Source organism: Micropterus dolomieu, linkage group LG22 (assembly GCF_021292245.1).
Source record: "Micropterus dolomieu isolate WLL.071019.BEF.003 ecotype Adirondacks linkage group LG22, ASM2129224v1, whole genome shotgun sequence".
NCBI classification, from domain to species: Eukaryota; Metazoa; Chordata; class Actinopteri; order Centrarchiformes; family Centrarchidae; genus Micropterus; species Micropterus dolomieu.
In genome coordinates this window covers 20667225-20691250 of record NC_060171.1, presented here as the reverse complement: position 1 = coordinate 20691250, position 24026 = coordinate 20667225, and the positions used below count along the sequence as shown (strand labels likewise).

Genomic DNA, 24026 nt, shown 5'->3' with positions numbered 1-24026 from the left:
AGTGGACTACATTTCCCACAATTTCACGCGGTCTGTAAGTCTCTAAGTGCGTCATCTTCGAGCAGAGCACATCTGCGCCGCTTACTTGAGGATATGAGCGGGTCAGACCAGCTGACATAAGAAGACCTTACAGTGAGGGTGTTTATGGGTTTGGTTTTTACAGGCGGACATGTCATCCAAGCAGAGCTCAGACACGAACAGCCGGAGGAGGAGGCCGGCTGAAAACACCCAAGGTGAGCGACTCAAGCTCATATTTAGCTTGTAGTAATAAAAAAAACTTTATTTGTAACAAGGCGACGGTGTCTTTAACAGCACTTAACGTTATATTCTTAATTTTAAATCTGCACCCTGATATCGTTAGGCTATGTGAATGAAAAGAGAAAACTGGCAAAGTGTTGTATACTACTGTTGCATATCGGCCAGTCACGTTGTATTGATTACGACGTGTCCCCCCGTGTGTGTGTGTGTGTGTGTGTGTGTGTGTGTGTGTGTGTGTGTGTGTGTGTGTGTGTGTGTGTGTCCAAATGTCCATAACTGCACATATAAATATAAGTGAAATAGGGCATCTATTTAATTTTGTGCTGTTTGCTGCTATGAGACAACGTGTAACGTTAGCTGTCCAATCTAGGGCTGCAGATAATGCTTTTATACTAGTTTATACTGTCTATAATAGTAATTAAAAAAAACAGACCATCACAGTTTTCCAGAGTGACATCTCCAGACAGCTTGCTTTTTCCAACCCACAGTCCAAAACCCAAATATATTAGTATTTACAAGAATTAAACAGAAAGCAACAAATCCTCTCATTGGATAAGACATGTTTTGATTAATCGATGATCAGAATAGTTCATTAATTAACTAATTGATTAATGGAATTATTGTTTCAGCCCTATAGCGCAGACTTGCTCCGTCACTCGGTAACAGCAACAAATCTCATTCTAGGGTTTCAAAAACTTCCAAATCTGGAGGAGTAATATAGGCAAGTCATGAATAAGGTCGTGAATTATGTCCTGAATTGACTAATTTACTTTAATGACGGCATATGCCCATCTTAATGTTGTGGATAATAAAGTAGTGAATTAAAGCAATGCTGCCAAACCTCCTCTGTCAGTGGTGCACAATCCCTAACACACACAAGTTTGCACGTATTTCAAAAACAGAAAGAGGAAACCAAACAAAACTCTACCTAAAGTGTGCGAAGGCTCTGTTTGAAAGGGGAAGTCACGATTTTTATACTGGCTTGTCCCATGATGTAGTGGTTTCATTCATTTGTCATGATGATGATGATGTCTTGCTAGAGACAAGCCTTGAAATGAGTTAATGAATGATCCTTTATTTAATTGCAGTGATGCTTCTGGTTTCCCTGTGGAACAAATACAACTGTTGTCAGAGGCAGTAATCAGTTCAAATATTGGGAGATGGATAGAAGCACTTTTTCCCCTAAGAGTAGGTTTGTTTAATACAGTGTAGGCTACTGAATATGCCTCAAGACATGAACACACATATACACAACATCCTTGTGTGAGTACTGTGAAAAACTAATGGAGGGGATACTGAGGATCATGTGCTATTGTGAGCGCTATGCATGTGATGGCTGTGTGGCTGAAGTCTTAGAGTTTGGGTGTTTGGGAGGGTAATAATTTTGGAAGCTACAGTCCCCTCCAAAAGTATTGGAACGGTAAGGCAAATTCCTTTGTTTTTGTTGTTCACTGAAGACATTTGGGTTTAAGATCAAAAGATGAGTATGAGACAAGAGTTCAGAATTTCAGCTCTCATTTGTGTTAAACAACTCAGGACATACCACTCTCTGTTTGAACCCACCCATTTTTCAAGTGAGCAAAATTATTGGAACATGTGACTGACAGATGTTTCTTGTTGCCCAGGTGTTTCCTTTTAGGTTGATTGTCCAAACATTAAATAGCTCTGCATGAATAGTCTTAAGTTTTCATCCTTGGTTCAAACCTATAAAGACTGCATTTCCTGTTAAAGAGGATAAACCAACATGAAGACCAGAGAGCTGTCTATGGGAGAAAAGCAAACCATTGTCAAGCTGAGAAAAGAAGGACAATCATCCAGAGCCATTGGACAAACATTGGGCATAGCAAGCACAACAATTTGGAATGTCCTGAAAAAGAAAGAAACTACTGGTGTACTGAGCAACAGACGTCGAACAGGTCGGCCAAGGAAAACAACAATAGTTGATGACAGAAATATCGTGAGAGCTGTGAAGAAAACCACCAAAACATCAGTAAGTGACATCACCAACGACCTCCACAGTGCAGGGGTGAAAGTATCACAATCCACTGTTGGAAGAAGACTCAGAGAGCAGAAATATAGAGGCCACACCACAAGATGCAAACCACTCATCAGCAGTAAGAATCAGAAAGCCAGATTGAAATTTGCAAAGAAGTACAGAGACGAGCCGCAAAAGTTTTGGAACACAATCTTATGGACTGATGAAGATTAATCTCTAGCAAAGTGATGGAAAGGCCAAAGTGTGGAGAAAGAAAGGAACTGCTTATGATCCGAAGCATACAAGCTCATCTGTGAAGCATGGTGGAGGTAATGTCATGGCTTAGGTGTGCATGGCTGCTTCTGGAACAGGCTCATTAATATTTATTGATGATGTAACTGATGATGGTAGCAGCAGAATGAATTCAGAAGTGTACAGAAGCATTTTGTCTGCCAATTTACGGAAAAATGCATTGAAACTAATCGGGAGGAAGTTGATCATGCAGCAGGACAATGACCCAAAGCACACTGCCAACAAAACAAAGGACTTCATCAGGGGTCAATTTGCCTTACCATTCCAATACTTTTGGAGGGGACTGTATGTGTGTGCGATATAGGTTATTATTCATTTGTGTCGCTATTGATGGAGGTGTGATTCTGGGCAGTACAATGGATGTTGGGAACGCCAGTAACTCTGGAAGGAAAGAACTGCAGTGCTGCAGATACAGTGTTTAACTGACACAGACCAGCATCAACTCCTTTGAGGCCAAAATGAGACTTATTGCTGCCACCTTTATGTCAGTGTTAGAATATGGCGATCCTATATACATGTATGCATCCATTCAAAGCCATGTTGGATACTGTTTACTATGGAGCACTGAGTCATCACAAACTTTAGAGCCCTTACTCACCATTGCTGCTTGTATGCTCGGGTTGGTTGATGCAATTTCCACCAGAGTTAATCATTGGCATACTCTTATTTATAAGGATATTCTTGGTCTGCTTCCATCTTACTTACAAATCTACATCCAAGAGAAAAGTACAGGAAGAACTGTCTTCATTCACAGGATTTCTTACTAATACCGGCCCCTTAAGACAGACTGAATTGGGTAAAGGGGAAATTAAGTATGCTGCTCTCCCTGCCTGGAATCAGCGGCAAAATGTTGTGAATCTTTGGGATTAGATCCTTGTTGATGAATTGTGGTGAATATTTAAGAAAATATTTTATGACCTTGTAACTGATTATTTAATCCCATCGTACATATATATTATGTTTATATGTTTTTATATCTGCAACCTTGTTAATTGTGCTGCTGCCTGTCTTGGCCAGGACACTGTTAAAAAAGAGATTTTTAATCTCAATGAGTTTTTTTTCTGGTTAAATAAAGGTATAATAGCAAAAGTCAATGGACGTGGATGTTGTACGCAAGACAAAGACTTGTTTGTTTTTAACTAGTTAAAGGTTCAGTGTGTAATATTTCTGAGGCTCTATTGACAGAAATGCAATATAAGATACACAACTATGTTTTCAGTGGTGTGTAAAGACCTTACATGATGAACCATTATGCTTTTATTACCTTAGAATGAGACATTTATATCTACATAACCGCGGGCACCCCCTGCTGCGGATGTCGCTGTATTTTGTCGCCATGTTTCTATCGTAGCCGTCAACGAACAAACAGCGCTACAGAGCACGTTTCGTCATCATGGCGTTCTTCTTCTGCTTGTGTAATTCCGGTAGTGTAGACACCCGTCGCTACATTGAATACGTACAAAGAAGAAGAAGAGGGAATAATAATAATAATAATAACTAGAACTGCAAGCAGTTGTAAGCGGGGTCCAAGCCTCCTGGCGCAAGCCGCCCCCCCTGGCCCAGCGGAGGGTGCGCGATTCGGTCCGGGTGCCCTGCCGTCGTACCGCTTAAGGTCCCCACGTTTGGTGTTGATGGGCCATTCCAAACAGAGGCAAAACGTCCTGCCTTTGAAAATGCCATAGGAATGTGTGGGATTGAGTGAGAGATTTCAGCTTTGCTTTTAGCGCCACCTTTTGGCCGAATTGCACCAAAATTATCATGTGTGATCAGGGCCCCATGGGGAACAATTGCCCCAAATTTGATATCAATCGGAGTTGTGGTTGTGGAGATGTAAAATGCATGTAAGTTTATGGGATGTACGAAATTTTGCACAGCCCCTCAGGGTGGCATGCCGCATAAGGTCCTCAAGTTTTGTGTTGGTTGGCCTTTCCAAGCCTGAGATATATTATACTTGCTGTTTTTAGCAAATATTTGTTAGCTTGCAATTGGGACATATTTTGTGGCATCAAAATTCCCTCTACAAACTTTCTTCGGCTCGGTCCAGAGATGGTCTGTGCCAAGTTTCGTGTCCATCGGACTTGCGGCTTCGGAGGAGTTAATTAAAATAGGTTTTCCAGTTTTCGCGATTTCGCGAAATGAAAACGTCATCGCACAGAGGCATGTCCTATACCATCGGAATCGGCAGCATCCCCCAAACACGAAGACGTAAGGTTTATGAATGTGCAATGTAGTGAGCCGTAGTTATCTTGCAAAATGTGCTTTGGTTGAAAATCCCATTGCTGAACAATTCGGCACTGGTTTCATGTCAGTGTGATTTGTGGTTATTGAGGAACAATTTAAAAAAAATCTTATTTAACTGCCCTGGCGTGGATATAAGGTTTTTGATATCCGCCTTCGTAGGCGGGAGTTCCAAGGCTAAACGCGTTGACCTTGCTTATAGCGCTAGCGCCCCCTAGAGGAAGAAGTGTGCGGATTTTAGCGCCTGAGTTACGTGCAGTGAACTGGACCTACCCCAGGAGTTTCGCGCCCCTAGCAGTTACCGTCTAGGCCGCAGTATGAGTTTTATGCAGCACTGTGCTTTGGCTTGTGGTGTTATGTTAGTTGGATTAATTTCATGTAGTGACTCTCTCTCTCGCTCACTATTTTTTTGGCTTTTTAGGTTATGTTCGTGAGAATCAGCTGATCGCTAATTGGCAATGAAACGGCAGCTTCCAGCATCGGAGCTCAGATCAGCCAGCTAAACCTTTACTGCGCTGGTAGAACAAATATTTAGTTGGATTGTAATTTCATGTAGTTCTTCTCCAGCCTCTGTTATGGCTTTGTTACCTGGACAGAAATGCGCGGTTACCTTCGTGAGACAAACCGGTTGCTAATATAACGGTAACAGCAGGGAAGCTCAGATCAGCAGCTAAACTTCACATTTTACTGCCCTGGTGGAAAACATGTATTTCTTTTTACTGCTAATTGTGATATATAACAAGACCATGTGCCTATCAAGTGACCAATAATGAATACATTCCGAATTTGCATTAAAAAAACTTATTGGATATTGCTTCCCACTGTGCACACAAATATGCAATTTGTGCTTTCACATGCTAAATGCCCATTAAAAACATTGCACCGTTTTACCACAAACTGACATTATGCCTGTCAGTACTACTTTGTGTTTCTGTTAAAAAAGACATTTTGGTAATATTTGCAGATTGCTTATCTAATTAAGCAAAGTGAGAGGAGCCTTGATCCTCACCTTATGCCTTTGTAAACTTTATTATGTGGTTTATCGGGGACTGTGGTGCAGAAACAGTGAGGCTTACATTGTCCTGGTATCTGTCAGTGGTCATACTTAAAGCACTAGATGTGAGAGTGTCTTCATTTACTTTGGTATGTTAGTCCAGATGAACCAACCCTCCCAAGATGTAAAATAATGTATTACAGGAGTATGAGACATCATGTAGCACTTAATTTCTTGATGTGGCTGTGGTTTATTAATGAAAAAGTAACAGTAATATTCAAAAACAACATGTGGTTTTACATAATTTATATAATTTCTTAATATATCTAAAAGAAACCTCATATTTTTACTGGCAATCTCTTTTATCTCATAGATGACATCTTTGTCCTGGCACCGTAGCTATACTACTCGCTTGGGTAGGGGGGGGGGATTCACAACCCTCACCACTAGATGTCACTAAAACTTACACACTGAACCTTAAACTAGTCATTCAAAGCAGAATAAATTTGTGGTAATGTCATAAAACATGTCATGAGATGAAAACTTTAGGTACGCTGTACCTTAATCTTAAAGCTGCCTCAGTAAAATTCACACAATCATTTCAACAGTTGACTGTATGATTGAGCAACACACTCAAAACTCAAAGGTTCAGGCAAAATTTGGTCAGATTATTAATACGTTAATAAGATACAAAAGTAATTGTCCATTCACTGCTGTGCCAAAACAGTACATTGAATGAAATTATAATTATAGTAGTTAAATAAAATTATTTTAATTACATGACCAAGGGTTAAGTATAATATTATTCTATATTATGCTAATCTCTGCACCGACATGGGACATGCTGGGAGGAGGCGGGTACATTTATTCATTTAGCTGACACTTTTATCCAAAGCGACTTACAACTGCTATATATGTCAGAGGTTGCACGCCTCTGGAGCAACTAGGGGTTAAGTGTCTTGCTGAGGGATACATTGGTGGATGTGTCACGGTGTGGAATTGAAGCCGGGTCTCTCACACCAAAGGCATGTGTCTTATCCATTGTTCCATCACCACCCCAAATACATGAGTTGCAGTCTCTCTGCAGGCCTTCTCAGACCGCTTGTATGGGTACATTGTCAGGCTCAGCCACAAATATTGTGACTATCTGGCCCATGGACAAATTGTACAGAAACTTTATGATTTGTGTTCTCAGTAGTTTCATTACTGTCTTTGTACTTTTTGAATAATTTTGTCATCACTGACAAATATTTCAGCTACTTACTTTGTGACAATATAAAACATCTTTTAGTTCTCTCTGTGAAATTATTTTCTTGTTTGGTGTTGCAGATCCCCCATGGGCGCATGATCCCCAGGCAGACCACAATCATGAACAGATTTATGACCGACTGTGTGGAGGTCCACAACCTAATTCAACAGACACGTGCACTCCATCTTCACATCACTCCTTATGTTCTGCACTGTGCACAACAAAATGCACGTCTGCACACGTATGTGAGTACTGGGTACCAAGTTATTTAGATTTTTTTAAATAGCAATATTAATGTGTTTTCAAACATTTATTTGTCATCTTGTTGGTTGTCATTTTAGGCCCGATCCATCATGCCTATGATGACAGCTGGGTGGAGATCCAAAGCAAGAGAACCATCAGAGCAGAGAACAAAGTGGAGGCCAACAGACTGGTCAATAATTACAGGGTAAGAAATCTGAGGGCAAATGTCTCCCTACGCGAGTCACAAGTGGTTTGAGCTGTAGCGGAGCGAGTGGGGTGGGGGTGCAGCTGCCCCATGGTTCACAGGGGCCCACCTTGGATCCAATCTGCCTGACTGAATGTGTAAAAAAGTAACTCTGACCACGTCTGTGTCTTCTGCAGAGAGGAGCCCTTACCACTGCCAAGAGGTTCTCCTCTCATGCAGCAAACGGTGCGAGAGTGGACACAGTGGCCTATTGGTACTGTCGTTGACTCCACCCCCTTTAGTACCCCCCCTTGAGCCCACACCACAAAGCTATCATTCCAACTCTGGTGCAGACCAGACAATTGCAGTGAGACTGCAGACTCTGGTGCTTGTTATGTGAAAGCAAACAAAGCAACCACAGCATTTTATGAAATGTGATATTTGATTTTAACATAATTTCAAAAGCTAAATTATTAATAAATCCATCTGCTGATCATGAAATCTCTTCAGGAAGCAATTGACCCGTGCAAGCCAAGTATATATTTATGTAAATCATTTGGTAACCATGTATGCACTTCCCTGATTAATAGGTCAACAGCTGTTAAAAAAGCTGTGCTTAAACTCTGTGTAATTTGTCAGTCCAATAAGTCCATTAAAAAGTTTGTAACAGGGATCCCACAGTAATAAGCCCCGTATCATTACTGTACAAGAATCCTACTCTTCGTCATTTATTATAACATGCGGTAATAATATTTATAATAATATATAATTCTTCATGACACAAAATAACATAAGTATACATCAGAAGCATTAAACTTACACATAAACCTCTGTCAGTCCGTGGAATTTGATGTCCCCATGTGGGTCCTGATGATGCAGGATGACAATTGCCAACTGTCCAATCAAAGAGTTACCTGTTAGTCTGTATAACTTCACCTTTACTCCTCTTGGGATGTTGGTAAAAAGTCAGTATGAACATGAAGCCAACACTAATACGCAGCACTGTATAATTTTCCCCCTTGGTCTGCACCAGATGAACCAAACCACAGGTGTGAGAGCAGCTCGCAGCCTGTCTGTCCCTTGCTGTTTTTCGTAACAATAAAAGTGTAAACAAGACGTCCTCTCCCCGTTTGCAATGAGCTGTCAGCTGCGCGCCTGTGTTTGAATGCAACACAGCTGGCAGGACGATTCATTCCTCAAACTGCATGTGTGTCTGTTTGTGTCAGTTTGGTTTTAGAAAATGGAAGAGCCATGTGACAGAGCGTCCGTTTGAAGACAGGTCAGAGGTTGTGAAAGAGCTCTACTCTGAACTGAACGTCATTAAACCACATTCAGGTACAAGTTATTGTGCTCGTAATTAAGGTTTATTACAACATGGGCCTTTATGTCATAGATGTGGCCATTGTTTGTTTTTGTTATGATAACTCCGTAATTACCAAAGTAATTACTGAGATCCGGGAACACAACAACATACTGTAGGTGAGCGATGAGACGATCATAGAGGCTGTAAACAAGCCAGCAGTTCTCCTACGTTACTAATGACTTTATTTGGTGATAAACAAGGGAGGTACAAAATGTCAAGAGTAATCCCTCATAGATCAGAAAAACTGTGCGGACAACCAATCCACACATGATGGGTCTAAGTTGAGACAAGAAGTCAGTCTGTTAACTGTGGTCGACGATTGCAAAAGATAGTCTGGGTAATCATTTTACCGAGTTTACATTTGTTTTCTCTTTGAAGTAAGTTTGGGTAACCTGGTTCTTTGTCTCACCATCTAACTGTCTGACTTGTTTTTAGAGATGCCACTGTGTTCCCAGATCTCAGCAATTACCTTGATGATGTCAATGTTATTAATTGTCAGCCTTTCACTAATGATTTTGTCTTCTTTGGTTTCAGGTCATCTCATTACATGTGGAAATGTAGCGTATGTGTTTCTCTTCAGTTGGTGGGTCTCTTTGGCATATTTCCTGGTCGGCATACTTATGTTCATCACTATCATTGGTGCACCGTACGGTGGGTGAGCCAGTCAACAGAGATCAATCGATAATGTTTATTATTGATCAGATGTTGTCCTCATTAATTTTGTCTCTCACTGTTCAGGAAAGCTTTGCTGGAAGTTGTCCTGCTACTTCCTGTGGCCATTTGGCAAGTCAATCCACGAGGTACTATTTGGGTTCATTTCATGTGTAGGATTTTCCTCCAGTTGTTTCTTTTCCTTTTTCTACTACCTGAAATGAGGAAGTTGCACACTGAATCGTGTCATTTCCTCTTAGTCTCTCACTGACTTGTGGTCTTGAAAGTAGAGCGTTGCAGAATAACATTGTTAAGTCTGCAACACTACACAGTATGTTTGCTTGTCACTGCAACACACTGGTGATGATAGAGTTCAGATCATTTAAACAAACTCCCACCAGTATTCTTTGGGTCTTTTTTTTATTTTAAGTTAGGGATTAAAGAGGAGGAAAATTGGGAATAGTAAGGTATTTAAAGGTTTACATGTACATCTGAGTTGGTTTGATATTAATACAAGTGACTCATTTGTTACATCACAAGGTGCAGAAGAATCCCCACAGAATCACTCAGTGATGGAGGACAGAGCTATGAGTACATTGTATAGCCTTTTTAGTAAATTATTTAGATTTGCCCTAAGTGGTGGAAGAAGTATTCAATTCAGACCGTGAAAATATTAACACCATACTGTGAAAATACAAGTAAAATCCCTGCACTCAAAACCTTATTCAAGTAAAATTACTATCTGCTAAATTTACTTAAAGTATCAAAAGTAAAAGTACTCATTCTGCAGTAAAATGGTCCCTGTCAGCATTTACTATGATGTTTCTGGAATAATGTTACTTCTGTGTATGTGGCATTTTACTGCTAACATTTTTAAAGGTTGTGCAACTTTCAATTACTTTATATACTGTTGGGTAGTTGGGTCTACAGCAATGCATCATATTCTATACGATCATCATATGTTTGTAGAAGTGCTGTCCTGTGAGAAGGACAAATCTCTAAAAAGTCAACTTGTCATGCCAATAGCCCTGTTTTCAGCATGGTGACGATGCATCCAGCTAACCCAAAGGTGTTTTAAAGGTTAAGTGTGTAAGATTTAGCGGCATCTAGCCGTGACGTTGTCTAGTCTACTGCTCCCCTCAGCCCCCTTTTTAAGAGTGTAGGATAGCTAGGGTGGCTGACAAATGACAAAAATGTTGTCATCTGAGATGTAGATAGAAATGGCTCATTCTAAGGTAATACAAACATAACGGTTCAATATATAAGGTCTTTATACACCACTGAAAACATAGTAATGGAAATTATATTGCATTTTTGTCAATAGATCCTCACAATATTACACACAGGACCTTCAAAGAGTGTATTTAGCTCAATAAATATCATAATTTTCTCAACCCATAAATTAAGATCAGACAAATTCAAAATCACCAAATTTGGAGATTTTGACTTGACAGTAAGAGTGTGAAAAATTGTAATCTGAAAAGGAACTTTCTTAAGTACTGAATGTACTCTACTGTAATTCCACCACTGTCAGCTCTGTTGTTTCTCAGTTGTTTCTGTTTTAAGAATGGGACTACAATTTGTGTAAACTACAGGTTACAAGAGTGCTGTGACACTAAGGCAGTTCATGGATTTCTAATAGAATTTAGTAGGTGTCAGATGTAAATTTGTTAATGCCTCGTCCTATTCTGCAAACTTGTGGCCTTCCCCAAGGTTCAATCTTAGGGCCTCTTTAGCCTGTATAGGCTCTCACTTGGCGATATAAATGGACATATCATTGTTACACAGATGATACACAACCAAATGTCCCTGATGATGTTGTGTTGCTCAAATTCTGACTTGCTGGGGTTATACGTTAGATGTCAACAAAGTGTTCAACCAGGTTTTCTCTTTGATTCTCTTCCTATGAAATTAACAAAATTTTAAATATTAGCTGTGGCATACATAAAAGTCAAAATGGAGCAGCCCACATTTCTGAACATCTACACAGACACAGGCTACTTATTTCAGTTTACAAAGTCAGACTTTCAGCATCTCAGCAGAGATTTAGCATTCACAGTAATGACCTCTCTAAACTTTGAAATAACCATCACTTCATATTCTACCCTTGAAATCTTTTTCTTTGAACTAATCTAGTTTCTTTAGGGCTATGTTCTGTTTCTCTTACAGTTTATTTTACTCTCTATTATTTGATCTCTTTCTTTTGTTTGATTTTCTTTTATTGTGTTAATTTTGACAACACATTTGGTAATTGGTTAATCATTTAAGTTATCTGTCAAGTAAAAATATCCATAGCCTGCAGTCTCTCAAAAGTAAAGATTTGCTTTTCTGTTTTAAAACACTATAAATGGGATATCTTTGGTTTTGGCCTGTTGGTCAGATACAACACGTAGTATGAAGTCTCTGGGAAATAGTGATGGGTATTTTTTTTGCATTTTCTGAAATGTTATACACAAAACAATGAATTATTTGAAACAATATTTGATAGGTCAAAACAGTTTCAGCCTTGATTGTGATTACATGAGATTAAATGTAAAGGTGGTGCTCCAGTGAGCCAGGACTAACACTTTCCTCTGGTTGTGTTTCTCCAGATTGGAAATACATTGAGGAGATGTTGTGAGCAAGCACCAGACTGTGAGTGTAACACAGAGGGGATGGAAGATAACTCGCCAGTTCTGCTGCCTTCGCCAACAGAGGTGCCAATCCCAGAATTGCCAGGAAGACCTCTGCGCACTCCCTACTGGGTAACCTTCCACACCTAAAATATACATATAGACAATACATGATGTATACACTGTATGTATAAATGACTGAATCACTTCTCGGAGTGTTCAACTTGTTGTGTAGTATCGTTTCTCCACCTACGTGTGGCTGCTGCTGGGATATCCCCCTTTGGTGGTGATCCACTCCCTGGCCTGCTTCTTCTCCTGGATCCTGGTCTTCACCATTCCTGTGTCCAAGATGAACGCACGGACCCTGGGTGTCATTCTTCTCTTGGCTCCTGAGGATGTCTCGGTCTCCACCTGCTCACAGAAGAAAGCAAGAGAGAGATTTAATTATTTACAGCACAGGATTATTCATTGTCACTTTTATACTCATGCACCTGTTTATTTGTTTTTTGCTTGACCCTTAGCATCAAGGCTATGAGACCAGAGCGCTGCTGTGCTGCTACCACGCTGTAAACTGGTACTACTACAAGTACACTGTTGATGGGATCAATGTGTTCGCTGTCAGTATCCTTTACTAGTATGTGTGAAGTGTTTGTGTCTGTGTGCGTGTCAGTGTGTCATAAAGCGGTTACCATCTTTGACCCCCATTGCAGACCTCCTCCCCCTTGTAATAGTTGCCATGGTAATCGGATATATTGACAAAGAAAACCAGTATGCTAGCTCTGAGGTCAAGTTCGCCATAGCCATCGGCTCCATCATACCTCTGTCTTATTATATTGGTATGGGCATTGCAAGGTGAGCTGTGTTCGTAACCTTAAAACACACCTGGAAAGTGCCTTTACATGAAATAAACTACATTTAATTTGATGTTGCCCTTTACATCTATTGTCTCAAAAATGTAAAAAGAGTTACAGACTTTCATGCACAGTGCTTCTGATGTTAATTGTCATTCATGTTTGGCACTTGCAGTATCTCGGCCCAGTGTAACTTTGCCGTGGGTGCAGTGGTGAACGCCACGTTCGGCTCCATCACAGAGTTGACCTTTTACATCACAGCCCTGCTCAAAGGTCACCAGGCCGCAAACCCGTGTCTGCAGGAAGTCGTTAAAGCAGCACTGACTGGCACGCTGCTCGGATGCATCCTCTTCATCCCTGTGAGCCAACATTACAATGGAGACAAAAAGTCATGTCAAATACACAACACTAATACAGGATGTGCAGTATGAATGAGGCTCCTTTCTTTGACTTTTTCCCAGGGCATCTGCATGATAATCGGAGGGCTGAGACACAGCGAGCAAACATTCAACAGTCGCTCTACAGGAGTGAGCTCTGCGTTGCTTTTCATCTCTGTAGGAGGCAAGTAAACCGATACATATGTACTTTATGCCATCCCCCAGCTACGTATATATTCTTGGAAGTGTCAGACATACAGTAGGTGGAGATAATAACAAAACAATTTTCTGTTTTCTAGCAGTATTTTTAGATACGAACCACCTCACAAATTATATCGTTCACATATAGTTAGTTAAATGTTGACACTTGCACCGCCTGTAGGCAGCAAATGTTACAGGCTACAGTCTTGTCTTTTTTTAGCAGCTGTAGCAGCTACAGAACCAGTTGTGTTTGTTACACACTATTTCTGTCTGCCAAAACTGAAATCAACTGCAATATAAAAGCATTACCCAAATGTTATACACTGACTCATCCCCCTGACTGTCAATGGCAGGTGTGTTTGCCCCCACAATGTTCTCCAAGACTTACGGAAATCTGGTGTGCGATGCCTGCACCAACTCGACTGGAGGAAACAGCAGCGGGCCGTTTGTCTGCCACAACTGCCACTACGATCTGGTCAGTGTCATTAGCCAGGAGAAAACCAAACCTTTCAGTCTCACATTGTAAAACGACTCACATACACCGTAATATGTATAATGTGTTTTTTGTTTTTCAACAGAACAACGGTACATTGTTCCACAACCATGTTGAGTAAGAAATTATATATTTATTTTATTTATATACTGACTGTAATATTAAGGAATTAAAGGACCTTACTGTTTTTTTTAGCATGCTTTAGCCCATGATGATAGGGGTGCACTTTCCAGGGAGCCATTTTAGTTACATTCAGTACAATATAAAAATCACTTGCAGAAACTGGATAGAAAATAATTATCCATTGATGGAAACAAACCTGTTTTTTTTTTTTTTTTTCTCCCTGTGATGTGAGCAGACGCTCTTTTGACAACTGTTCTTGTTGGTGCATGTAGTGGCACTCTGACATTTGAGTGTCAAGAGTTAACTTTACTCTCTCCACAATGTCCAGGTTTGCCTGATTTTTGTCTTCTTATTTTAAGAATAAGATTTGGGGAGCTGAATGAGCCAACAAGGAGTTTTCAACACATTTCTCTTTAAGTTGATTTGCATTCTAGTGAAACAAATGCAGGCCAGAGGCAAAAAAGCTAAAACCTGTCAAGTCACCATATAGTCTTTTGAGTTTCTGATTCAGTATGCCGTTATACCTTCTTTATTTTTCTGCCCTGTTATTTATTGTGTGTTCTTGTCATCAGGCCACTGGTGTACGTAGTATCTACCCTTTTGCCAGTTGCCTACATAATTGGCCTGATATTCACACTGAAGACGCACTCCCACATTTATGACATTCATGTTGGACAAGGACAGGGTATGAGTCTCGCTCTCATGAATCAATAATTAATACAAAACTGTACCTTGCGTTATTACACTACAATACAGAGAACAGTGAGGGCACAGTTGTCTGAAGGTAACATGCCACACCATATTCTCTTTGTCTGTGCAGTGTCTGGCCACCACGGAGCAGTAGTCCACTGGTCATGGTGGAGGTCTCTGGTTATCCTCATCATGGCCACCGTGCTCACGTCCGCTTGTGCCGATCTCGTCACAGAGCACATCCAGCCCATACTAAGTCAGCCTAACATCTCTCAGGTCGGGATATTCATCAGAGCGTGCTCAGGCAGTTCATTTTTATTGGGTTGTTATCTGTGGCTCTGCTGACGTTGGTCTCTCTATCTCCAGTATTTCATTGGAGTGACAGTTCTCGCTATGGTTCCTGAGATCCCAGAGATTGTTAATGGAATCCAGTTTGCACTCCAAAACAACATCAGTCTCAGGTAAATCCTGTGTTGATCAAAAAGGTTCATCAGAATTTAAAAAGTGATATCTGTAGCTAAATTATGTCTTTTTTCAGCTTGGAGGTGGGAATCTGTATTGCTGTTCAGGTCTGCATGCTACAGATTCCAATTCTGGTCTTATTTAATGCCTTTTATGTAAGACACCCTTTTGACTTATAGATTGATTGATTGAAATATATACCTACTGATTGGGGTTTTTTAGTTTCTGTAATCTATCACTGTTTGTTTTCGAAAGGATGTGGGATTTGTGCTGTTATTCAGTGATCTGCACCTGTGGGCCAGCATCTTCAGTGTGATTCTTGTGAACTACATCTTCATGGATGGAAAGTCTGATTATTTTCAGGGTGAGAGGGTTGTAAGATTTTTACACTGTATTAAGAGAGTGAACACCCTTTACTGGAAAATGTGCATTTGAACAATAGAAAGGAATTCATTTTCAAAAGGTGCTCTTTTAAAACACCCTGAAACAAATGTTTTTCTACCCTCAGGTACAGCTCTGGTGATTGTCTACCTTATTCTACTGGCTCTGTATTACTTTGCTCCGTCTCCAGCAGGCTGCTGACCGTGGGACTGAGACTTTTCAGCTCCCCTGAAGTTAGACCTTTTTGAGAGGACTCTAAGTGTGCAAATTCAGTACCACTCCTTGTTGATGAGATTTTATCATTACAGTGTTACGATCATGTGTGAACCCTGATATGGGCCATTAATTTAAATATTTTGTTTTAGGCTGCATCCTAAATTATACAAATGACAAAACTGAACATTTTAATCTCAGGAAGGAACTTGTTTTGACCAAACATTAACTCCTATAACTGAAAAAATGTACAGTTTGTAAGCTTACCGTGTGTCCTTAGACTTATATTGTTAAGTTTTTTGGAAATGTGAAAGAAAAGCAATATTTTTACAATATAAATCTGATGTTATAAAGTGAACTATCTGCACTGTCTAAGGTACTGTTGTGATATTTTGTATGCTTTTTAACTCTGAAATGTTAAAATGATACATGTCTTAGAATAAATGATATAAGTAACATTATTTTTAACACTGGCACCCTACAGTTGTAAAAAAGTGGCATTGCTGACTGAACAATAATATCTACAAATACAAGATTTTGAAAAACTGGCTGCCTGTGTTTTTATTGTTTGTACAGACAGGGATTATAAAACATAATTTACGTTACAGCAAAACCTGCCTTTGAGGAGACATTCACCTTTTCTCCCAGGGGGGTTTATATAAAATGACATGCACACATACACACATGCAGAAGAGATCATTCAACTTTCATTAACATAAAAAATTCTGCAAATATAAACATCTGAAAGCACATCAGCATCAGTCGGAGCACATACTGAAGCAAACTGCTTCACAATAACATAAATAAGGCCATAAGATGTCATGTCAATCATAACCAAAAAAAATTACTGAAGTGGAGATTTGAAGGTAAAAAATGAGAATCATGATACAATACGTTTTAGATGACGTAGCTCAGTATTGTACCAACACAGTTGCAGTGAAAGTGTGAAATAAAATCCAAATTCTCAGTCCATAGTAACTGCAAAAGATTTGTGTTCATCAAAGTCTTCTCGGCGTACTGAAGACATTTTGGAGATGGTGAATGTTTGCGGAGCTCGACCGACCGAGTCTGATCACAGTATTTACAATCCTGAGTACGCCTTACATACTCTACATTGTTACTAGTTTAAAAAAGTCCCGTGCGACTTGTTTTTCAAAGTACCATAGCAATACTTCTCTAATATTTACAGTACAGCCTATGTTATAGTATAAAAGAGGTTTTAATAGAGTTTAGGCATAAAGTGGGCAACAAAGTGACAATAAAACCAGGTGAAAGAGAAATGTAGCAACGTGTTCTGCTACAACTGAAGGTGTAACAAAAAACAGCAGCACAGTGATTAAAATAAATAGCTTTAAAAAATGTGGATTTAAGTTAATGAAAAATCTTTAGCTGTAAGCAGTATCTCCTGATTAAATCATGAGCAGAAAGGTTCAGCAGCAATAGGCCCATGTGGAGAGCACCAGGTAAATCACATGGGGGAAAAGGAAATGTACACAGTTCAGAGAGTAATGAAAATCTTATAAAGATAGATATATGGAAGGAAACATAAAAACGATGTGCGATATCTTGGAAAGTCAGAAGGCACCGAATGAAAATGAAAATATTAAGATAAAAAAAAATTTAAAAAAGGGTGTAGAATCACTGTGGAGCTATAGTTGTATAAATAAATCAAGAGGCACAGTAAGATTCACAGTGATGCTATGTTGCAGATGTTTTAAAATGGCTTTTGGGTTTTCATCTGATCAAAAAGGCCTAATGTGATCAGCGAGGGGAACATTTTCAATTTGACCAGTAGAACTCAACATCCTCAAGGCTAAAACATGATTCCTTAAATATTTGACCTAATTGGACCGTTAAAAGAGGTATCACAGTTATAACGTGTCTATGCTTTATCAGCAGCCTGCCTCTTCACAGAGGATCTGGCCGATTTCTAACCAACTAAATGGAAATTAAGTTTACGTCAGCACAGTTTTGACATTAATTACTGATCTAACCTATGTCACAGTGTGCGTAGCAGCAGCGTGCAACGGGTCGTCATTTCAGCAGTAGTGAAACAAGCTGATCTCTGCCTCTGAATGGAAGATAAAAGTACACTAGCACAAGCAACATTCATGTAGCTTTCAAGAAGAGGACATTTAACTCTTCCTGCTCATGCTTCACAAGTTTCTGTGACAGTGAAATGTGGTTAAAAAATTATAACTGGAGGAGTGCACTGTATAGTTGACCCAAAATGACAAGATCAAGGAGTCCACACTGATGCATGCCCTCTGCTGCGTGCAAACTCAAATCTTACACACATACAGAGAGACTCAAAACATTGCACTTGGCATTAAAAAATAAAAATACACACACACATTTACATAAAGACTAAAGTTAAAAGGCATTCAGTTTTTTTTCCATAAACCACATGACAGCATAAGACTTTCTTTGCCCCCTTGAGAAATTTTTTGTCAAGTTTTCAGTGATTTTAGTGACAGTGCTGCTGCATCACATACCGCTTCCTTCAGTCTGTGTGCTCTGTCTACTTGAGCCGCTGAATTAGTGTGTGCGTCAGTCCCAGGCTGAGCAGCTGAAGGGTGGACAGCTGGGCTACGTGTGGGAAAGTTTTCAGCAGTTTCTCCCAGGTCAGTTCCAGCAGGCTGGGTACCACCAGCCACACTTTGTACAGCGAGCCAGTCCTCCTATTCCCGGACATGTTGACAACACCGCCGTGGACGTACATGCAGCCAGCCTGAAGGAAGGGAACAGCGGCAGAAATTTGAGCTGCAACAATTTAGTCTTAAGATTGTTCAGTTAGTCAAGCAACATAAAATTGAGTTGTTTTTTAAGCAAAAGTTTTAGCATTACCACTGTGAGGACCTGCAGCTTTTCTCTGGTTTAAATCATTGTTAAGTGAATCTCTCTAATATTTGGGCTATTAGTCAGAAAAAAAACATTTAAAGATGTCTCCTTGAGCTCTGGGAAATTGTAATTGTGGACATTTTTCACGACATTTCGTAGACCAAACAACCAGTTAATAGAAACAAATTATCAAGATACTTTTTTTAAAATTAATAATTAAACTAACTCTTTGTAGATTTCTTTTCTCACCCAGAGCAGAAGAGAAATCTGCCGACCAAGTTAGATCTAGAGATCTGTGAATGAATATTTGACTAACCGGAGTGACTGCAGCACAGTGAAAGTAGGCTGGCTCTGGCATGACAGCAGGCAGCTTGATCCACTGGAAAGTTTGCAGGTTGATCTTCCACAGGTCAGATAGGATCAACTCTCCATTATAACCCCCACATATAAACACCTCTGGAGGTAGAAACAGAGCGAGACCTGGTTAAACAAACAAAAACATAGGTCTGTCCAGATAATACGAATAATAAAAATACTCCTTACCATTTTTGACCTGCACACAGCTGTGACAGCGGCGGGCAGCAGGATATCCTGTCATGATGAAGACAAAGTAAATTCAATGTGCGGTCTTAAAATCTTATATTTGGCACAAAAAAAATAATAATAATAATCTAAACATGGATCACAAACCTATTTTTTCATGAGGTTTGGTGACTATTTCCTCCCAGTAATTTGTCTCCAAGTTATATGCGTGAATCTGATAAAGACAAATAGTTTAAAATAGATCAAATGAAGGAGCAACACACTGTTTTTTTTTTCAGTTTTTGTCTGTGTGCCCGTTCCTCTCACCTTGTGCAGGGGATATGATGTCCAGGACGTCCCACCACCTAATATGTATATTCTCTGTCCATCATGAGCTAGTTCATGTCTGTACCTGTAAAAATCATCATTATCAGGCTATTTAAATAAATACTCTGGGGAGGTCACACATTCTGCAGTCACTGCAACTACGTCTGACCTCTCCTCAGGTAGATCTGAAGGTGTGTTGTTGGGTTTGAGGTGGGTCCACTCTCTGGTGGTCAAGTCCAGCCTGTGCAGGTCAGTGCTGTAAAGGTAGCCCGTTGTCCCTCCAAACACATAGAGGTAGCCATTTATGATGACCATCGCCTGGAAATGGAGAATGCTGAGAGATGTTTGTTGGTGGAATACACAGCTGTATACTGTAATCAAAGAGTTATGAATAAATGGTGACACAGAACAACATTTAAAGACGATCGATAGATAGATAGAAAGATATAAAAAAACAAACACTGTTACCTGTCCATAGATCTTGTTGGGTTTCTTTCCTCTGCAGTTGAGCAGGTTCCATCGTTTGTACTGAACATTGCAAACATGGACGTCGTTGCCGTTGTTTTCACCAAATGGAATCCCAGTGCCACCAAACACAAGCAGGTTGTTGCCGTGTAAAACAGCTGAGAGAGACAAACATCAATACAGTTTCATTCTTGCTTAGTATCCCCAATAAGGTTGGTTCAAATCTACATACTGGACTGTTTCGCTCTCTGACCAGACCACAAACTGACAAAACAAAAGTTCTGCTAATGTTTTTTTCTTTTTGCCATAGCGAAGGGCTCATTCATCAGAACAAACTAAGACCGTGTACATTTTGCATTAATTCACTGAAGAAATCAGGTTACTGCAGTAAGTTGACTAATCTGGATACACAAGTGTTTGCAGTGTGTCGGACAGCTTGCATAAAAGGCGCCCTGTGTAGTTTCCCTTCTGTTTAAATTCAGTGTTACTCACCAAAACTCAATGTGTGTATGCTTGAGCTTTAACCATCCTGTTGAATGCATTTGCTTCCTAATAAAAAACATTTTAAAATCCGACTTCTTAAAAGTTTGAAAACCAGCACTGTTTAATCCATGTTTACCAATTAGCAATCTTCCTCTTCCCTGCCTTTGTTGGCACAATATTTCTCAGTGCATTACTTACCCCTGTAGATCAGTGGCAAAGTGTGAAACCATTGGCAGGAATGTGTATTGTATTGTGTCACCTGTGTGCCAACGTGTCCTTGTGCATGTGCATGAGAGCAAACAAAATGGTGTCTCACTCAAACACAATCATTCCATAGTCCTACTAGCAGTCAACAGACCAGTAGCTGGTGTGCTGGGGGTGTAACTGTGATAAAATGAAGGGCAGCACATCAGACCTTACCTGACATAGAGGCCAACTCTGTGGGCATGTAGCCTTCTGTGCGGACCTGCTGCCAGGTGGCTGTGGCAAAATGAAACCGCCAAAGCTCTCTGAAAAGAGGGTAGTCATCATTCTCTGACCCGCCTGCCTCCTCAAAGTCTGGATTGTAGCCTCCAAACACATACAGGTTGGCGCTGTCTGCAACACAGCGGTGTCCGCTCCGGGCGGGAGGTACACAGTGTCCTGTGGGAGGCATCAGTTCAAGATAGACAGAATTTTTCAGTCAATGGTGTAAATGGAAACCAAAGAGCATGTTTTATTTATTTAATAATTAAAAATTAGACAACACATAGCATGGTGTCCTCACTAAATGTAGGCTTGTTTTCTTTACCTACAAATACTGTACATGAAAGAAATAGCATTATACAGTATGCATGTTACAGAGGCCGGACCACTGAGTCACTTTATCAGACGGTTGTCTCCTTATCGGAGGTAAAAACAGTCTGATGTGGAGGTCATGCACTTTCAGCACCTTCTCTCAGGAACCTGTTGGGGATCCGCAGGTTGGGGCAGGAAGGGGAGAAGATGCGCCGAGCCTGAAGCCACCGTGCCCGCTTCTTGGAGCCTGTCAATCACCATACAACAAGTGAAAAGAAAGAGAAAGAGAGAGGGGTGTGGTTAACTCACTAATACCACTACTACTGCTGCTAATATCAGAGATTTGACCTTTTAAAAAAAGAAAATCTGCCATAAAGCCATTTTTGAAAGTTATAGTAGTAGGAGACACCATTAAGACTCTTGACCCTGGTTTGAAGTTAATAGTGACTGTTTTAGTCTCCATTTCAACATTTTTATTTTGCTTATTGTTAATGGTTATGTCAAATGTCTTTTCTGTCTGGGTTTAATTCCACTTGACACAACCAGCATGCAGAATTTAACTTGTATATACAGTAAGTAGGATTTTTTTCTACACTGTGTATCAGCGAGGTAACGTTAACAGGTATCCTCTGTTATCAGCCGGGTCCGCTGTAACACCAAAATGTGTGACCTATCAGATTCTGTGACTACACCCAAACGACGATGTTTTCCTAACCATAACCAAGTACTTTTTGTACCTAAACCCAACCAAACTGCAACCGCTTCACATCGTCAACAAAGCCTCTGGCGCTTAACTTGCCATTTGGGTCACTGAACCTGATATGTCACACATTTTGGTGTCATACCTGTAACTATGAAGCCAATGCTTGCACCCCAGTCTCTAACATGCGAATCCGTTTTTAAAGAAAACAACAATTACAATAACGGCACAGAAAGCCTGCTAGGTGTTCATTCACTCACAAATGTCTGCTAGCTTCCGTAGCAACGTTAGCTAGCAGGTCTGGCCTGTGTGCTGCAGCGGTGAAACATCGTATCGCTAACTCAGTCAAAACAAAGACAAACGAGTATCCTGGTATATACACAAGACAAAACCAACGCTGAGTTACGTTACTTGGACTAAGCTTTAGTTCACTGTTTGCTTTGCTGACTTGCAGAGCAGTTGGTTTTGTTTACAAACCTGAGTCGCGGACCGAGGGCCTCCAAGACAGTTTCTCAAACGTATTGAGCTGACTTAAGGTTGCGTGTTCGGCCGAAGACATCTCGACGGGGTTCACACCCAGACCTGGACAAGAACCCGCTTCAGTCTGACCTAGCGTAGTGGCATGAGACTGCAAGCTCCAACAATCACACCAAAATAAAGAAATAACAGTACCGACCGTCCACACCTGCTGCTGCCTGCAGCGTCACAGCCAGCTGGCCTGGGCTGACCAATCAGAGGAGGGGGCCCTTCATGTCGCGTTCAAGAGTCACATGCTGATGTTTACATAGTTCAGAAAAACGGCATCCATCCTTACAGTCAATGATCCACTGGGCAAGATGGAGGCAAAGGGCCATGGGTACCAGGCGCGCCAGGTCTGACACAGAGAGACAAACAACCATTCACGCTCACATTCACACTTAAGCGCATTAGAGTCCTGGAGACCAGAGCACCCAGAGAAATAACACACTGACCCATCTACAAACTCCCCCAGCCAGGCGTGGGATCCTTCTTGCTGTTAAGCCACGGTGCTAAACACTGCACCACCACTGCAGTTTTAGATCACAGTGTGTGCAATCTATGTAGAGAACAGGTCAAATATAGCTGCACATGAAAAGCTTTACATTCTAACAAGTAAAAGACAGAAGGAACAGAGTATTCTGTAAAATTGACTTATAATAGAGATGTGAAAATTATTATTTTCTCTTGGCCTATCTACCAATACATCTATCAAATGTCAGAAAATAGTGAAAATGCCAGTCACACTTTACAAAAGCCCAATGTGACGTCTTTGAATTGCCTGTTTTGTCCACCTAACAGTTTGAAATCCAAAAATATGAAATGTACAACCTCATTAGACAAAGACGGAAAACAAATTCTCTAAGGAGCTGTGACCATTTAATGTTTGGCATTTGTGCTAGAAAAATGTACCTAAGTGATTATCATTGATAAATTAATCTTATGTCTATTTTACAAGATATGTGGCCTATCCCAGCATGAAGTAAAATGAACTATAGGGATCAAACTCAGTGGAAATGCTTATGTTTTATCACATGAAAAGCCACAATTTTGTCTCTAAGCTATTGAGTTTAGAGTCACAGGCTGACTATGGCCTTAATGTAAATCAAGATATACAGTCTCCACCAAAATGTTTGAAGATCTATAGTGACCTGTTAAAAGAAGACTTCCTTACTTAACTGCTTGCAAGATAAACTAGATTTAATGTACAGCTTAGATGACAGACATCTGTTTAGCTACTTGGAGAGAAACAAGTGGGTGTAGTGACTCCTCTCAATCAACTGAACCAAGAGTCAACCTTTACCCCAGATCTTCAGGGTTACTTTGCTGACATCTAGATTTGAAGCTCAGTGGGATAGGCTGAAGGAGCAAAACACAACAAACAGATCAATCCTGTGAGCAGCTGCAGTGACTGTCGAGGAGCAGATAATGATCATGAAATGATTGAATCAAACACACTTTTTTGTTTGTCTTTTTCAGTGGTATTTCTTTGCAGCTCACACTCCTAACATTATACGAAAGTGTA

General features: G+C 40.3%; 3 protein-coding genes across 3 annotated transcripts in view; 2 read left to right on the top strand and 1 right to left on the bottom strand.

The window, feature by feature from the left end:
• Positions 1–24026, top strand: part of LOC123961427 (zona pellucida sperm-binding protein 3-like) — a gene marked incomplete in the record, with an annotated part of 791580 nt that overhangs the window by 7002 nt on the left and 760552 nt on the right.
• Positions 68–16418, top strand: LOC123961424 (putative cation exchanger C521.04c). The gene is made up of 20 exons (XM_046036822.1): positions 68–233; positions 7107–7271; positions 7368–7474; positions 8680–8788; positions 9351–9467; positions 9555–9616; positions 12059–12211; positions 12315–12506; positions 12601–12700; positions 12790–12931; positions 13106–13289; positions 13392–13491; positions 13862–13983; positions 14087–14118; positions 14697–14809; positions 14945–15090; positions 15181–15275; positions 15353–15431; positions 15532–15640; positions 15785–16418. The coding sequence occupies exons 1-20, from the start codon at positions 170–172 to the stop codon at positions 15856–15858; spliced, it is 2265 nt and encodes a 754-aa protein (XP_045892778.1). The 5' UTR covers positions 68–169; the 3' UTR covers positions 15859–16418.
• LOC123961436 (kelch domain-containing protein 10-like) lies at positions 16406–22691 on the bottom strand. The gene is made up of 10 exons (XM_046036836.1): positions 22463–22691; positions 21440–21532; positions 20929–21150; positions 20029–20183; positions 19730–19878; positions 19561–19645; positions 19402–19468; positions 19255–19302; positions 19028–19167; positions 16406–18601 (listed from the first exon to the last, which is right to left on the bottom strand). The coding sequence occupies exons 1-10, from the start codon at positions 22542–22544 to the stop codon at positions 18392–18394; spliced, it is 1251 nt and encodes a 416-aa protein (XP_045892792.1). The 5' UTR covers positions 22545–22691; the 3' UTR covers positions 16406–18391.

Excerpts from the sequence above, each read along its gene's own strand:
- LOC123961424 (XM_046036822.1), top strand. The coding sequence starts at position 170 with ATGTCATCCAAGCAGAGCTCAGACACGAACAGCCGGAGGAGGAGGCCG. Across the intron at positions 12,507-12,600 it reads CCACCTGCTCACAGAAGAAA|CATCAAGGCTATGAGACCAG; the intron begins GCAAGAGAGAGA and ends CTTGACCCTTAG. Across the intron at positions 15,276-15,352 it reads CAAAACAACATCAGTCTCAG|CTTGGAGGTGGGAATCTGTA; the intron begins GTAAATCCTGTG and ends GTCTTTTTTCAG.
- LOC123961436 (XM_046036836.1), bottom strand. The coding sequence starts at position 22,544 with ATGTCTTCGGCCGAACACGCAACCTTAAGTCAGCTCAATACGTTTGAG. Across the intron at positions 19,646-19,729 it reads TCAGATCTACCTGAGGAGAG|GTACAGACATGAACTAGCTC; the intron begins GTCAGACGTAGT and ends TGATTTTTACAG. Across the intron at positions 19,303-19,401 it reads CAAACCTCATGAAAAAATAG|GATATCCTGCTGCCCGCCGC; the intron begins GTTTGTGATCCA and ends TCATCATGACAG.